General features: G+C 33.0%; 1 protein-coding gene across 10 annotated transcripts in view; it reads right to left on the minus strand.

The window, feature by feature from the left end:
- The window catches only part of HDAC9 (histone deacetylase 9), a 936,353-nt gene that overhangs the window by 37,330 nt on the left and 883,167 nt on the right, over positions 1 to 15,856 (minus strand). For all 10 annotated transcript variants that reach the window (XR_009403815.1, XM_059396742.1, XM_059396749.1 and 7 more), the window contains one exon: positions 1,137 to 1,221. Coding sequence is in view for 9 of the 10 variants with exons in the window: in XM_059396742.1 (XP_059252725.1) it covers positions 1,137 to 1,221 (85 nt within the window). In the remaining variant the exon portion in view is untranslated. The remainder of the gene's footprint in view (positions 1 to 1,136; positions 1,222 to 15,856) is intronic.

The raw sequence follows: 15,856 nt of genomic DNA on the forward strand, positions 1-15,856 counted from the left end.
TTTCCCCTGGTATCTGGTGACAAAGATTCACGAGGAAAACCAGGCTTCTTTTGAGTACAAGTGAGGAAGGCATTGTTGCTGAAAAGCCAACAACATTTACTACATTATATGTCCATGACTAAGAAAGGGGAGGTTTTCTTCAGAAACTCCCTTTGGAGCAAACTCTGGTTCCTAGGGCCTTGAAGATCAAATCCAACCTACTTAAATCTGCCTACACTTGAGTCCCAGGTTCCCATGCACTTCAAACCTCTCCTCTGCTGCCAACCCTTTTTACAGTTACCTGCAGGGGTGAAAAGATGTGATTCCTGTCCTCCTGATCATTATCCTCTAAGGAACCAAGACTAAGAGACTATAAAATACACAAAAAACTCAAATAATAGAAAAAATTTAAAGAAAAATGCTAATTAAAATCCACATGGTATTGCTAAGAGTTTGGGGGAATATTGGATTTACAAATGCTGGGTACAATCCTCACTAGGAGTTAGTATTTGCGGGGGGGGGGGTTGGGTGAGCCTGGTTGTGGTATTAAGGAGGGCACGTATTGCATGGAGCACTGGGTGAGGTGCATAAACAATGGAATTTTGGAACATATACACATACAAAAAATAAAATTAAATTAAACTAAAAAAAAAGAACATACTTCTCCATGAAATATAATATTCATAAATGTTAAGTTCTTCCATAATTTTACTTTACTAGATTCATAGAAGAATAAAACTAAATAAAGTTTTAAAAAAATAGGAAAGGAAGAAAACAGTAAATGATTGCTGAATTCCAACATCATTAGACGATAACTTATCCTTAGTTAAATTAGACAATATAATCAAAATTTCTAGATTATTGTATTGTTTTGGACAGACACTTAGTGGTAGTAATGAAAAAAAAATCCAAGTACTTGGAAAATATGAGAAATACAAGATTCTACATCTGGAGCCTCTGAGTTAAGGTCAGATCACCACATTGAGAGCAACGTAGTAACACATTTAGGTGTGAATATATAATATGTGCAAATTATAATTCTAAATATGTTTCTCATATTTGGAAACTCAAATATGTTTTTCATGTGCTTTCATTTTCAGTATAAGTTTAATTAGTTGTACCTGATTAGAAATTAAAAAGAAACTTTAAAGACATACTTTGAATTTCAATGATCTTCTGTAAAGAAACAACAGCATTCATATTCGGGGTTTGGTGGAGAATATCTTCGGCAAGTGGCTCCAGCTGCAAGAATAGTAGATAATAATGGGCAGAATATTATGACTTTATAGTAAATCTGAAAGAAGCAAAGCAAACTGAAACAATCCCACCCCAAAGCTTGCTTGAAGAACTAGTTAATATTTTCATTTTGCTGATAGCAGTTCTGAAAGTATAGCCAATTTTATTTTCTGTTTTGCAGCCATGTAATTGAATTCCAAGGGGCTTTTCTATTGGTCACAAAACTAATCTATGAAGTCCGTGAAGCAGGTGCATGTCTGTGTATTATTCATTAGAAATCTGAGTTATTTGTGTAATTTTTGTAGGTTCTTTACAAACCAAATTCCATCATGTCTGTATATGCAGCTGGGCCCTGCAAACAAAACCTCAGGGCCCTGGGGATAAAAATATATGTTTATAAAAAATAAAAAATTAAAAAAAAAGAAAAAAAAAAACCTCAGGGAAGTTGCAGTACACAGAAAGTGGGCAGTCTATTATCTGTACTTTTGCAGTGTTTTTATATTCAACCACTTTACACTTCTGGACACTTCACAATAGAAAGCCATGAGACACAGCTGCTCTTAGCCAACTGCTATTAAATAAATGGTAGAGAAAATGTTCAAACAAAACCAAAGCTAAATAACAGTGCATTTTAAAGGGAAAATAACTGTGCATTTTCATTTAACTTCTACTGTTCTTATAACTATGCAGATGTCCATGTGGAAACATGGGACGAATTCCTGCCTTGCAAATGTATAATGATCTTCTGGAATTACACTGATTTTTCAAGGACAAGCGTAGCAAACAGTGCTTTGCAAGAAATGAAGAGGAACTTTAAGTAATTTATGGAGTGTTTTGGCAGAACTAAATCTGATGATATATCCTGGGAATACCTTGATGATATAGCTTGGTATATAGCACCAGGAACTGCATAGCCAGAACATTAGCAAACAAAAGGAAAGTAATAATAACAAAGGTATTAACAAAAAAAGGAGCTTTCTTAGAAAATTTAAAGTCAATAGTCTCAAATTCAAACTGATGGTCAAATTATAATATGGTATGAAAAGGAACCGATGTCACCACACACTGTACTGAAATAGAAACTCATCTGTCTCTTCATCTGAAGAAAAGAACCTAAAAACTCAGGAATTCCAAGTTTCTACAGCATATGTGAGTGAATCTTCCCCCCAGGGTCTCTCTGAATTGATTATTCTATACTTCAGTCATGGAATCTAAAACAATAGCACCTTTCTTCCAGATGCCATAGGATAACCAACTAGCTTAGGGATATTTATACATGGGTAAATTCACTAAATACAACTTTCAAGAATGTTTTTCTTAGCTGCCAAAGAAAAACCTTTAAAACATCAAAAGGTTATTTGCAATACAGTTTAGTGAGAAAGAAAGAAGTGTCAGTGTAAAGGCTCTGTAATCTCAAGTTCTTACAATTTTTAAAAATATTTTTGAAAAATCTGGTATTTTAGATAGTATCTTCAAGAATATGTTATCCTAGTAACAAGCTCTTAACTCAGAGAAACTAATGAATCATAGGCAGAATGATACTTGGAAAACTTATTCCAGAATTAGATAGTGTTGAGCTATCTTGCTTATAAATACTCTTTCCTTTCACTCTGTCTCAGAGATTAGAGAAAAATTTTAATAGGAATCAGATGGATTTTACTAATAAAACATTTTGAAACATCACTCAGTGTTCAAATATCTAAAAACAAAAGAACAAGGTGTATTTCAGAATATAGCTTTCAAAAAGCTTTTCTGAGACATTAGAGTAAAAACGCTGACAAACTGAAAGGTGCTGGCTACTGCAAAGAAAACTACAGGAAGATCATTAATGTAAAAACCTCACTTCTGGAACTCTCTTGCATTGAGGTTTGTGGGCTATTTTTAAGACATGGGTTATGCAGGACATAAATGTGATTCAGAGTACTGAGAGTAAAAATACAAACAATTGGAATCATCATTTGGATACGATAAAGTTCTGTCCACTTATAAAAGCAACCTAGAGAATTAAAGCAATTACACTGATAATTTAAACCTCCCAAACCATTTCCCTGCATGTTTTAGGTGAATGCCATTTAAACTTCAATAAATTGCCCCAATTTTCTTCATTTTTGAGGGTATACACACAGGGATGAATTCAGGAAGTTCTCAATGTAGGTTCTTTATTTTTTCTTTGGAAGCTCTGCAGAGAAGGTAATAGGTAATACTCTGAACTGACAAGAAGGCAAATGTCATTGAGAGTCTGTTTTCATAAAATTAAAACCTTGATAGAGGGACCACAGAACTGAGTTGTCTTTTCTATAGTGCTGATTTAATCATTCACAATTAATGTGCTTGCTTTGGCAGCACATATAATTATTCACAATTAAAAGCACTAAAAACATCTGATTAAAGCAGCTATTTAACAAATATTTATAAGTATTGGTCATGATTAGTAATCTAATAACTAACTGTAATGAAATAATGTTAAATGAATAGTCATTTTTCTTAAATTTGGGCAAAATCATTGCCTACTGAGGCTAATCAATGTTAGAGTTATTAAAAAATAAGGATGTATTTTATGTAAATCAGAGTACTTTTGTATTTAAAAAAAGATAAAACCGATGCAGATGTAGAAAATATCTCACACCCATCATGCTATTCCATCAAGTAATAATTATTATCACAGAGTAATAAGACACACTAGGTAATTTTAACACAATCTCTTGACACATGAAGTTCTCATGCAGCTTTATTAGGTCTAAAGCTTAAATGCAACCATTACTTATAGAACTTTATAGAAATTTTCTGACTCAGTGACAGGGACATTTATTTTTCTCCATTTTTTACACAAAGTGGCAATACCATATTGATGTAGTTCAGATGTTTGGTAAGTTTTGCTTATCATGTAATTTCTAAGTATACAGCTATTTTGAAACACCATAAAACTATGACTGTTACAATGTAGTAAATAAGTAATTTTCATATTCTTTAGAATCAAATCATTTTAAATAATCAAAAGTCATTTTAGTTGGCTAAGATGCATTTATAGAAATAGGCAAGAGTATCCCTGGAGAAGCTCCTGAGTAAGAGTTTTAAAACTCACTCTGTACTCATGAGACATGAAAATCAACTTTATTATTTTCATGATTCAGAACAGAACAAAGCTAAATAAAGATTTTGCAAATCAGTACATGAGGATAGATGTATACGTTAATCAAGCAAAGGATCTAACTACTCTCGTTAGCTTTTATGTTTCCCAAATATATCAAGCATTTTCACACTTTTATGCCTTTATTTGTTCTGTTTCTGCTAAATTCAATTTTCTCTATCCTTATTTGAATTGGTGACACCTTACTAAATCATCCAAAGACCAACATAAACATTGCCCGCTCTGTGATATCTTTTCTAAAATTCTGATAGAGCAAATTACTTCCATCTCTGTGCTATCTTTCCACCAAATATTCTTGCTTACTCTACACATTATTGTGGTAAGTCATGTCTGTCATTTTCTATTTTGTTGTGAGCCATTTAAAGGCAAAGATAGAACTTGGGATAAGGTGGGTATTTTTAAAATGTTGAATGAATGAAGGAAAGATTAATTGAAAGAAAACGTGACCCTCCAGAGCTAAGAGACCTAAGTGGACTAGGTTCTCCCTCTTGCTTGCCTGCTATAGTTGGGGTATGGTTTAGAGTGAAAGACTAGGAAATACAAGTGATAATTCATTTTTAAATCAATAAATTGATTTTAATTGATTCTTAATTGATTTTTGAACTTTAACTGATTTTAAATTGAGCCTCAATTTCTTTCTTTTTTAAGATTTTATTTATTTATTTATTTGACAGACAGAGATCGCAAGTTGGCAGAGAAAGAGAGGGAGGCAGGCTCCCCGCTACACAGAGAGCCCAATGCGGGGCTCAATCCCAGGACCCTGAGATCATGACCTGAGCCGAAGTCAGAGGCTTTTTTGTTTTTTGAAGTCAGAGGCTTTAACCCACTGAGCCACCCAGGTGCCCTGAGCATCAATATCTTTAAACTTATTAATTCCAGTAATGTATATATGAATAATCTTGTATAGACTTTCTACATACACAATTATATCATCCATAAAAAATAATAGATTTGTTTACTCCTGTCCAATCTTTTTATTTTTTTCCTACCCTATTGCACAGTCTAGAACCACTGTGCAATGTTAAAACAAAGCAATAAAAGTGAGCATCTTTGCCCAATTTTTGATTTCAATGAAAAATTTCCATATTTTCCCCTTAAATCTGATGCATACTGTAGAACATTTGTAAATATCTTTTATCAAGTTAATAAATTTTCCTTTTAGTTCCAGTTTTTCGAAAGTAGTTATCATAATGGGGTGTTTAATTTATTAACTGACTTTTAAGCATCTATTGAAATGGCATACTTCATCATTCTCTCAATGTAACAAATTATAATTACTTACTTTGGATTTTCTTTTGAAGATTTTATTTATTCATTTGAGAGAAAGGTGGGGAGAGAGAGCACAAGGGAGAGGGAAGAGGCAGAGGGAGAAGCAGACTCCCCATTGAGAAGGGAGCCAGGCTAGGGCTGGATCCTAGGACTTGGAGATCATGACCAGAGCAGAAGGAAGGTGCATAACCACTGGAGCTTATTTTGGAACGTTAATATGTTCCTGGCTTAAATACAACTTTGTTATGGGTTTTTGTTGTGTTTTGTTTTTAATTTTTTATTTTTTATAAACATATATTTTTATCCCCAGGGGTACAGGTCTGTGAATTGCCAGGTTTACACACTTCACATCACTCACCATAGCACATACGCTCCCCAATGTCCATATGTTATGGGTTTTCAAGATACTGACAAATGGCTAATATTTTGCTTAGTGTTTTGGCTACTATGCTTACGAGCAAGATTTTCTTATGATAGTCCTTTCTTATAATGTTAAGTTTGAGGAATCATATAATACTGGTCTCAAGAAATCAGCTGTCAAGTGTTCTTCCCATCCTCTCCCTCCCTTTACTCCAAAACAGTATAAATTATAGAATTCACTGACAAAGCTATAGGGGTCTAATATTTTCTCTTGGTAAGTTTGGCATTCAAGATTCAATTTCATTAATAATTACAGTGCCATTCAAATTTTCTACCTTTCTGACTTGGTTTTTGCAAAGTTGTATTTTTGTAAGAAATTTTCCATTTCAAGTAAAATTTCAACTGTTTTTTTACATAACAATTTTTCTTTAATACATTAAAATCTGTAAGAAACCCCCCCTTTTTCATTTTGAGTACTGGTAATGCATAACTGTTCTTTGTCAATCAGTCTTCCTAGAGTTCTATCAATTTTGTTAATTATTTCAAAGAATGAAACATAGACTTTTACAAATCATATATTATACATTTGTTTTGTATTTTATTATCTCCTCTCTTTATACTTCTTTTGCTTACTTCATTTTTAGTTTATTGCTTTGACTTTTTAACTTCTTCAGTTGTATGTTTCTCTCTTTACTTTTAAATTTTCTATTCTAATATACACATTTATAAGCTTTATATTTCCCCCACATTCACTTTATATACATGACACAAATTTTAATATTTTGTATTTTCATAATCATTCAACTCAAAATATTTTCTAATTTTCATTGTGATTTCTTTGGCTCATGAGGTACTCTATTTTGAAATTTCCAAATAAGGTTTTCCAATTATATTTTTATTTCAAATTATGTAACAATTTTTTTCAGTTTTGTTTTTATACTTCATTTTATTTTACATCATTGGTGTCTTACTTTTATTTTATTTTTCAGTAGCAAGAGCACTTACCATGAGATCTAACCACTTAACATATTTTTAAGTGTACAATACATTATTGTTGATATAGGCATAATGTCATAGAGTGGATCACTAGAGCATAATTATTCATCTTGCTTGACTGAAATTTCATGCTCATTTGATTAGTAACTCCTCATTTCTCTTCCCTCTGGTCCCTGACAACTACCATTCCATTTTCTGATGCTATGAATTTGATTATTCTAGATACATCATGTAAGCGGAATCATATAATATTTGCTTTCTGCAACTGGATTATTTCACTTAGCATAATGGCTTCAAGGTTCATTCATGTTTCACATACTGCAAAATTTCTTTCCTTTTAAATGCTGAATAGTATTCTGTTGTATGTATAGACCACATTTTCTTATTCATTCACCTGCCAGTAAACATTTAGTTTGTGTCCACATCTTGTTCTTGGTAAATAGTGCTGCAATGATCATGGGAGTGTTATTATCTCTTCAAGATCCTGATGTTGATTCTTTTGGATAAATATTCAAAAGGAGGATTGCTATATCATATGGAAGTTCCATATTTAATTTTTTGAGGGCCCTGTATACTGTTTTTCAGAACATTTTGCATTCCCACCAACACGAATGCAAGGGTTCCTTTTTCTTCACATTCTTGCCAATACTCATCTTGGGCATTTTGGTTAACAGTCATACTGACAGATGTGAGGTGATATCTCGCTGTGGTTCTGACTTGCATTTATTGACAATTGTGATATTAAGAATTTTCTCATATACTTTGTGGCCATAATATGTCTTCTTTGACAAATTTCTGTTCAAGTTCTTTGCCCATTTGAATACTAGGTTATTAGTATATTTTAGTACTGAGCTGTTTAAGAGTTCTTATTTATTGTAGAGATGAACATCTCATCAGATATATATGGTTTGCAAATATTTTCTCCAATTCTACAGATTGCCTTTTCACTCTGTTCTTTCTTTTCTTGTAGAGCTTCTTAATTTGATGTAGTCCTACTTGTTTATTCTTGGTTTTGTTGCTGTGCTTTTGGTTTCATACCCATGAAATCACTACCAAGACAAATGTCATGAAATTTTCCCTGGTTTCTTTTAGGAGTTTTTTAGTTTTGGATCTTACATTTAAATCTTAATACATTTTGAGTTCATTTTTGTGTATAATGTAAGATAAGGGTCCAATTTCATTCTTTTATAAATGGATATCCAGTTGTCCCAGCACCATTTATTCAAGAGACTATCCTCTCTCCATTATGTAATCTTGGGACCCTTGTTGAAGATTAACTGATCACATATGTGCTTTCTATTCTGTTCGCTCGGTCTACAAATTTGTCTTTATGGCCCTGCCATACTGTTTTAATTACTGAAGCTGGAGGTATGAGGATGCCAGCTTTGTTCTTCTTTCTCAAGATTGATTTGTTTACTTGTAGTCTTTTGTGGTTTCTTATGAATTAAAGATTTTTGTTCTATTTCTGTGAAAAATATCCACTGAGGTTTTGATAGGGATTGCACTGAAATGTTGATCACTGTGTGAAGTTCGGGCATTTTAACAATATCAGGTCTTCCAATCCATAAACAAGGAATGTCTTTCCATTTGTTTGTGTTATGTAATACTGATTCTGGTTTAATTCCTTGCGGTAAGAGGTTATACTCTCTATGAATTCAATTATTTGAAATTTATTGAAATTTATTTTATGCCCCCAAATATGGTTTGTTCTTGAAAACATTGTAAGAGTCCTTGAAAGGAATGATACTCTGTAGTTACTGAGTATGGCTTATTACATATTTCAATGAGGGCTAGTTTATTAAAGTATTTAAATCTATATATCTCATTTTTATTGTCTTCTTTCTCAATCAGTTTCTGAGAGGTGTGTTAAAATCTGTCATTATGATTGTGGTTTTGATTATTTTCCAGTTTTTGCTGGATATGTTTTGAAGCTATGTTACTAGATATGTAACTCTTGAACTGTTTCATCTTCTCAGTTAATAGAATATTTTTAGCACTATGAAGCATCTCTATCTCTAGTTCTTTTTTGTCTTAACGTTCACTTTATCTGATATTAATATAGCTATATGAGCTCTCCCATTAATTTCTGTAGTTTAATTTTTTCTTCACTTCTGTATATTCAAACTTTATTATTATATTACAGAAGGTATCCCTTTAAACAGCACTTTTTAATTACAATGTGATAATCTTTGCTTTCATTGATAAACTAAATTCATTTATATGTCTTTTGTGGAACTGCAGAAGCTGATTCTAAAATATTATATAAAACACAGAAGGGACAAATGTAGCCCCAAGACTATCTTGAAGACAAAAAATAACTGGGAGATTTGTTCTAACAAGTCAAGATTTCTTATATAACCACAGTAGTTAAGGCAATCTAATAACGTCAAGCAGATAGACAAACCGATCTGTGGAATAGAAAAGCATCACCATGAGTATACAGACGAGTAGACTTGTCTGTATAGGGGCCATAAGGAATAGATGAACTTTTTAATAAATGGTACAAGATCAACTGTATATCCACATTAAAAAAAACCTAACTTTTACTTCATGCTATATATAAATATTCAATTCCTGATAGACTGTGTAGCTAAATGTTGAAGTGAAAAACAAAGCTTTAAGGAAAGATTGAGGAGAATATTTTGAATGGCTTTGGGTACAAAGAAAACTTTAGAAGAATGCAAAAAAAAAAAAAAACCTAATCATAAAGGAAATTATAGGTTTGTACTACAATAAAATTACTTTTACTTATCAAAGGACATGATTAAAAGGATAATTAGATAAGATATTTCAACACATTTAACCAACAATAGAATCCATAAAGAACTGCTCAAATCAGTAGGAAAAATGACAATCTGAGAGTGGAGAGAAGACTTAATAAGTACTTCAAAAATGAAATATACAAATAATAAAAAAGTAAATGAAGATCTGATTTACTTCATTAGCATTTTGCCAAGACAAAACCATGTTGATATACTATCACATATCAAAAATAGTGTCTAAAATTTTAAGACTGACAATACCAATATATGGAACCAATAAACAGTAAATATACAGAACAATGAAACAGTCATATGCTACTGGTAGGAGTATGAATTGTGACAACCACTATGGAAAACAGTTTGTTATTATCTATAACAACTAAACACATGCAAATCTCACAACCCAGCAATATCTCTGTTAGATATATATTCAGCAGAAATGTGTGTACAAATGCATCAAGAAACACACATAAAATCTATTATAACATTGTACATAATGGCCCCCAAACTGAAAAATTCCCTATATTCATTAAAAGTAGAATAAATTTTAAAAATGTAAGTAGAATAAAGAAACTATGGTATTTTCCTATTCTTTTTATGAAGTGTAGTACTATACAACAGTACAAACGAATGAACTATAGCTAGTTGCAATAACATGGATGAGTCTCACAAACATCATATTGAGCAAAAGAAGTTATATACAAAGAGATATATATATGGTTTCATGTATGTAAAGTTAAAAAAATAGGTAAATATATTATGTTAGAAAACAGGAAATTGGTTACTTTCAGAAAAGAGAAAGGGAGTATTAATTGGGAAAGAAAATATGGGGCCTACTGAAGTGACGAGATTTTATTTCCTGACTTGGTTGATGATTATATATGTGCTTGATTTGTAGTATTTCATTGAGTTATATGTTCATACCTTATACAGTTTTCTGAATATTATACTTTACAGTTAAAGACATTTAAAAAAGAGAGTATGTTTTCTGACATAAGGGAATAGGGAAACTAAGTCTGGTTCTTGAGTCCATATTTTTTCTTCTATACTATTGTGCATTTTAGGAAAAAAGTGAGACTATGAGTGTTTCAGCAAAAACAACAAGTTGTATTCTTAGATACAGGCTATGAATTCACTTAAAAAGGGACTGAGAGATGTACTATAACATGCAAAGCAACATAGAAAAAATTCAGAAAGGATTTAGTTGTCAGGATCAAAGAAATTGCAGAACTTTGGAAGAATATGATGATCAAGACCAAGAGGATAAAGAAGTAGTTTGCCATATAGACCTGACCTTCCAGGAGGATGAACTATTATCAATTCCCCAGTGAGAAGGGATTGGGGGTTAAAACTTCATTTAACTAATTGTCTTAGAGATGTTTGCAATTAGCTATACATGTTTAATTTGATTGCTTAAGTAAATCTGGTTATAATTTTATCTACATTGTGATTCATGAGTCACTTTCAAAATAATCCCTTTTATTCATTTGAAGTCACTGAAATCCTTGACCAAACAGATTGGGGAAAAAAAAAAAAAAACTAAATGAGGATGGATTCCACTGGTAATCAAGTTACTACACTGACAGACTACTAAGATTATTCATACTGAGTCTGCCTGAATCCTACCTACATGTGGATAATGAAGGGTGATATCACATGGCAATAAAGAAACATCTCTGGCCAAGAGGAATGATATAAATCTAACAAGTCTTATGAGAGTATCAGGAAAACCAGGAAACAAAGGGTAAGTCATGACCATGCAGCCCACATAAGATATTAAAGGCAACTTGAACAAAATAAGAGGGACATGCAGGCTAAAATTTGAGATTATTATTGAGGTTATTGCTCTATTTAATGCTGGGGTTACCATAACACTGGGGCACCTGGGTGGCTCAATTAGTTGAACGTCTGACTCTTGGTTTCTGCTCAGGTCATGATCTCAAGGGTTGTGGGATGAGCCCAATATCAGGCTCTGTGCTAGAGGGGAGTCTGCTTGGGGATTCTCTCCTCAAACCTTCTCCAACCCTTCCCCCCATGGCCCCCACCAAATCTCTCTCTTTCTGTAAAGTAAATAAGTAAATACAAAATAAAACAAAAACAACAAAAAAAAAAAACTACCATGACACAAAATATCAGCTAATGAATGGAAGAAGGAAGATTATGAAAAGTCCCTCTATTCATTATCATATTCAAATAGTACCCCATAGTTTCTCTGATATTGAACTATGGCAAGTTTAGATTTAGTGGCATAATTAAACACCTGTAGTAAGAACTAGCTAAATAATTAAAAATGAACTTAATGGTGAAAAGGAGGCATAGTGGTCTACTGGAAAGAGGATAATGAATGCAATAAATTGGATAATTCACACTATCAATATTTTTAAGCCCTGAGGTAAGATTATAGATGTGCAAGACAATGAGAAAACATTTCAAACCACAGGTGAGTTAGGGAAATAAATAAATAAATAAATAAATAGGTGCATGTTAAAATGAAGTTTCAGTAACATTGAAGGGAAGTCTGATCAGTGTTTTATGTGCAGTTTCCTAACACAATGCCCATAGTTTAGATATTAACTTTTATAACAAAGGCTTAATTCATTCTATATGCCAAAAACCTTGTTTTCTTGTCCTTGTTTTTCAAATAAGCTTAAATTTGATAGTTATACTTGGTAAGTAATCCTGTTTGATTGTCTTCGATCCTATTTTTTCCCCTCTGCATGTGTTTTTAAATTTTCTCTTCTTTAATCTAATTTGCATTTTTAAGTTGCTTTTCCTTGGGGTTTTTGTTTGTTTGTTTGTTTAGTAAAAAAGATTTGTACTATACTCTTTTCCGATGTCAATTTTTCTGCTAAGAAGACCTGTTTTACATCATGTAGCAGTGGTGTGCTGGTAAATGTTTAACAGAAATAGCTGTAATTTGTAGCATTTGCTGAATTCCATGCTATAAATATTCCCACAAATGCCTATTTCAAGATACCAGTGTGATGTGACTGAACTCAGATATGAGTAGAGATATACACACACTTGGCTTTCACAAGCCACTGAGAGCTCCAACATATCACTGATAGACTATTGTTCTGTTTATTGATAATCAGAGGAAAATTTTGCCTAATGATTATTTCCTTAATAAATTCTTTTTTTCTTACGTGAGAGTCTGTCTTTTTCAAAAATTACATACTTTGTTGTTATTTCACCCCAAAGTATGGTGCTTATTTGTTTAAGTCTTCCATATTTTCCACAGAAATTCCAATTCCTTATCATATTCCATAACACTGATCCAGCCTCATTATTTACTTTTATTCCATTCAAAGTAGCCTTTCCTCTGCTAAAAACAAAGCAAACCCCAAACAGAGCCACCCACAATTTCAAGAAGTCTTAATGTCTTTATCTATGTATTTTTACTATAACAGATAAATTCTTTCCTTTGATTTTTGCTTGTCAAAATCTCATTTTTATTTAAGACCAAGGTTAAGTGTTACCTCTATTAAAATATTCCTCCATCCTCATTTCGTATTTAACTAAATACAAAAGGTCCTATATTACATTCCTAAGGTATTTTGTTTATATTGTTTTTAATGTTACTCGTATTAGAACTTCTGGGGGGGAAAAAAAAAAGATGTCCAATAAAAAACTACTGAATGAATGGGAAGATAAATGAATGTTGAAATATGTCTGTTTCACCACTGAAAAGAAATGCTTTCTTTTATTGGTAATTGGAACCCTATGAAGTATATAGGTTCTCAGCCCACATTCCTTTTAACACCTTCTGGAAAGCCTAAAGACAACCAGTTATATAACATCTACATGACGGAGTTTTGAATTACCAGTTATCTTCTACTTTATTTGGCATTTGCTAAAACAGATAACAACAACAAAGTATCCCCATATCACTTTGGCTCAATTTCTTATAAACCTTATAGAATATAAGAAATGTAATATCATAGGCCATATCTACAACAGAAAGTATCTTTAAATAATATTTTCCAAAACATTTTTACTCTCTTTATTCCTACATTCTCTTTCAGAAAATAAACAGGATTCAGTCTAAGAAAGAAACCTTAGAAAAGTGTTTTCTGAATTATCATGCATTGCCCCTGTATTCAATTCTCCCTTTCTCTACTCATGAATTCCAACTATTTACGAGATTATAAGCTTTGCCAGATTCACACCAACTCCCCAATGGAGTCAGTCATACATAATCTAAAGGATGAAAAGATGGCAAAACTTCTTTATTTAAAATCTAAAGCAAACAAACCCCTGGTGGCCAACTTGGAGAGTACCATCTCCAGAGTTCACCTCAGGGGTAGTTGTCAACACCTATTATAGTTAATTCAAGGGACTTTTTCAGCATCCTTAGAGCAAAAAGTCACCTTGGGAAGATATCAACATATACAATCACTAAGTGTAACCACTGCTGCTGAAATCCAAGTCAGAAAAAAAGCAGCTGAGCCACTATACAGAAGACTGCAGTTATTATAAAGAGGAGGGGAAAAGAGAAAAAGGAACAGAGGAAGGCAAGAAGGGAAAGTGGGGAATAAAAAGAGATAGGAAGGCAAAAAAGGAGGGAAGAAGGGAGGGAAGGAGGAAGGAAGAGGGGCACCTGGGTGGTTCAGTTGGTTTAGAGTCTGCCTTTGGCTCAGGTTATAATCCCAAAGTCCTGGGATTGAGCCTGCATCAGGCTTCCTTCTCACTGGGCAGTCTGTTTCTCCCTCTCCCTCTGCCCCTCTTCTTGCTTGTGCTCTCTCTCTCTCTCAAATAAATAAATAAAATCTTGAAAGAGAGAGAAAGAGGGGGAGAGAAAGAGGAAGAGAGGAAAGAAAGGGGAGGGAGAAAGGGAGAAGAAGAAGGAATGAAGGAAGGAGTAAAAGACAAACCTTAATAAGAGTGAAGGAGATGTAAACAAAGCTATAGTCGATATTTTAATAGCATCATATGGTGACAGATGGCAGCTACATTTGCAGTGAGCGTAGCATAACATAGCAAAAGGTTGAATCACTGCTGTACCCTTGAAACCAACGTTAACATTGTCAACGCTACTCAAATAAAAAACATTTTAAAAAAAGAAAAAACATGCCATAGACTCAAATATAAGGGCTGAACCTTTAGTACCAGAGGCTGTAGCATCATCCCAACAACTTCCACATTGACAGCATTTGTTTTTTTCTCTAACAAGCTTAAAACAGTCATTTATTCTGTTTTGACAGGTGGCCTTTTAATGGCCATGTTTCCAACTTACTACCCAAGGCTCTTCCTACTATATGTTCTCCCCTTTCTTTAACCTGCCTAAAGTTTTTCAATGTTTTCGTTTTAGATTCCATAGGAATGCCAACAGCTTAAGCTTTTCTCACCTCTTGGAAACATTTCCTTCAGGGGAGCAACCCAGGGTGCTGTTAATTGGCTTTGCATAACAGTAGGCAAATTTGTCCTTAAATTAACTGTGCCACTGTTTGCTGCCACCGCCACCAGCACAAATGCAGACTACCAAAATCATTTTCCCTGAGAACCTCACACATATTTCTATTACTGATTCTAAAAATGATGTAACTATTTGCATAAAGACCTCTGATGCCATTCCAAGCAGCCTAACTCTTCTGATTTAGATAGTCACTTCAATTTCTTGCAAACCCCAAGCTGGTTTCTAAGCTGTTTCTAAGTGCTTCACTGAAGAAGTTCAAAAATATTCATCATACACTGATTGAACTGATAAATCTAAGTTCTGATCTTTGCCAAGAAAAAGAAAAAAAAATGCACGTATGGTATGTCTTCAAAGTCAGTTGCCTCAAGGAATTTACTGTACCATGCTTAAACCAGTTTTAATCCAATACTGTATTATTTTGACTGACCTTGTGCATATTTCTTAAAAGGACAGGTAAAAGATGTTTTGGTAACTAGATCACTCTCATGATAAAAAATATTTAAAAGGAAAAATTCCTATTTTGGTTGCATCACTCAGATAACTTAATTTTTAAAAAATTAAGTTTTTTTGGTACCCATCTATATATTTACACTAAGATGCAGAGCCAAAAGTTCCTGCTGATTTTATAATTCCTTTGAGTTATGTAATACATATTATTCTGCTGATAATAAGTCATATGAAGCAGGATTT

The sequence above is a fragment of the Mustela nigripes genome, chromosome 4, assembly GCF_022355385.1.
Source record: "Mustela nigripes isolate SB6536 chromosome 4, MUSNIG.SB6536, whole genome shotgun sequence".
Classification (NCBI taxonomy): domain Eukaryota; kingdom Metazoa; phylum Chordata; class Mammalia; order Carnivora; family Mustelidae; genus Mustela; species Mustela nigripes.